Below are 1,414 nucleotides of genomic sequence, written 5' to 3'. Positions count from 1 at the left end.
TACAAATATTCTCCTTTATAGATTCCTGTAACAGTTCACAGCAACTGTTGGTTGAAGCCATTTCAGAAACCAAAAAATAACCTCACCTGGAGGGAAATGCATCTTCTTCGGGCCTTTAAATTGCTAAAATAAGTTAATAATCTGATGTCTTTTTTGAATAAATCATGAGAATAATATTTATTTATTAATATGCTCCTCAATTAAACTGGACCCTAGGAGGTTTACAATAACACAGTAACCATACAAATACAGAAACATAAAATATAAGCGATATATAACTGCAATAAAAACTAATGCACACTAATGCATAAAATAAAACCAATCCCCAAAGGTCCTCATGAGAAGCCAGTTTACGTCTCTTACCACTTACCACTTTCTAATCTAGAGGCCCATCCCAGTTGGCACCATCCTTATTTCAGAAGGCCATTTATTCCATACAGAGAACACTCACAGTTAAAAACACAAAACTGGAGAATCTATTCCTCCTCCTCCTCAGAGTAACAGATGCATCCCTGAGTATTTTTTGTAATGACTATTATTTTCTGTTACAGCCAGCCATGCTTTTTGTGCCTTACCAAGTCAACAGAGGTGCAGTAGTCACACCTGAACCAAATCCTCCTCCCCCACCACCGACTTACAATAACGTGGTTACCAAATCTCAATAAAACAAGAAGGAAACGTGAGAATTGTTGGCAACAGAGGTTTCAGGAGAAGCAATGCATTTCATATTATTTTATTTTGTATTCCAGCTTGCTTGTTTGTTTTTCAATTACAGCATTTAAACACTAAATTAAATGGTGGCAAGTTTTAAAAGTTCTTCTATTATGCTTAATAATTATAACGCTTCCCAAGAAGCAAGAATTTGTGCTGCGAATCACCAGTGCATTTATTTAATATTTTAATAAAAGATAATAAAAGAGTCAGTTTGGTCTAGTGCACTTTCTGCTTCTCATCCTCTCTTTTCCGGGCACCCCTCCCAGAGCGAGCCAGAAGCCTCAACTCTGGCCTCCCGCAACAGGCTGAGATAGGCGAACCCAAGCGGCCGTCTGCTGCCACCTCAGAAGATTTGCTGCAGCAGCTCTTTCTCCCCATCGGCCTCCTCCTCTGCTCCCTCGGAACTGCGCCAAAAGGCAGAAAGAAGAAAGTCCCAGAGAGGGAGAGCATGGGGTGGGGTGGGGGACAGCAGTCTTTTCTGAGGTGAGGAGAAGCCAGGACGGCAGAGCCGTCCATACCAGAGCTGGACGGGGGCAGGGCAGGTACATGTCTCGCCTTAGGCTCCACTCTTCAATCAAGCCCCCCTGTTGCGATAGATAGATAGATAGATAGATAGATAGATAGAGAGAGAGAGAGAGAGAGAGAGAGAGAGAGAGAGAGAGAGAGAGAGACAGACAGACAGACAGACAGACAGACAGAC

The 1,414-nt window shown here is 42.2% G+C and overlaps 1 protein-coding gene across 1 annotated transcript in view; it reads left to right on the top strand.

The window, feature by feature from the left end:
- The window catches only part of LOC107292675 (membrane-spanning 4-domains subfamily A member 8), an 11,198-nt gene extending 10,279 nt beyond the window's left edge, over window positions 1-919 (top strand). The window contains exon 7 of the mRNA XM_015821788.2: window positions 552-919. Within this exon, the coding sequence (XP_015677274.1) occupies window positions 552-665 (114 nt within the window). The 3' untranslated portion in view covers window positions 666-919. The remainder of the gene's footprint in view (window positions 1-551) is intronic.
- The last annotated feature ends 495 nt before the right edge of the window (window positions 920-1,414 follow it).

This window comes from Protobothrops mucrosquamatus, unplaced genomic scaffold (genome assembly GCF_001527695.2).
Source record: "Protobothrops mucrosquamatus isolate PMUCROS unplaced genomic scaffold, P.Mucros_1.0 scaffold1399, whole genome shotgun sequence".
NCBI classification, from domain to species: Eukaryota; Metazoa; Chordata; class Lepidosauria; order Squamata; family Viperidae; genus Protobothrops; species Protobothrops mucrosquamatus.
Note: the sequence above shows the minus strand (reverse complement) of the source record. Positions and strands in the feature narration are given on the sequence as shown.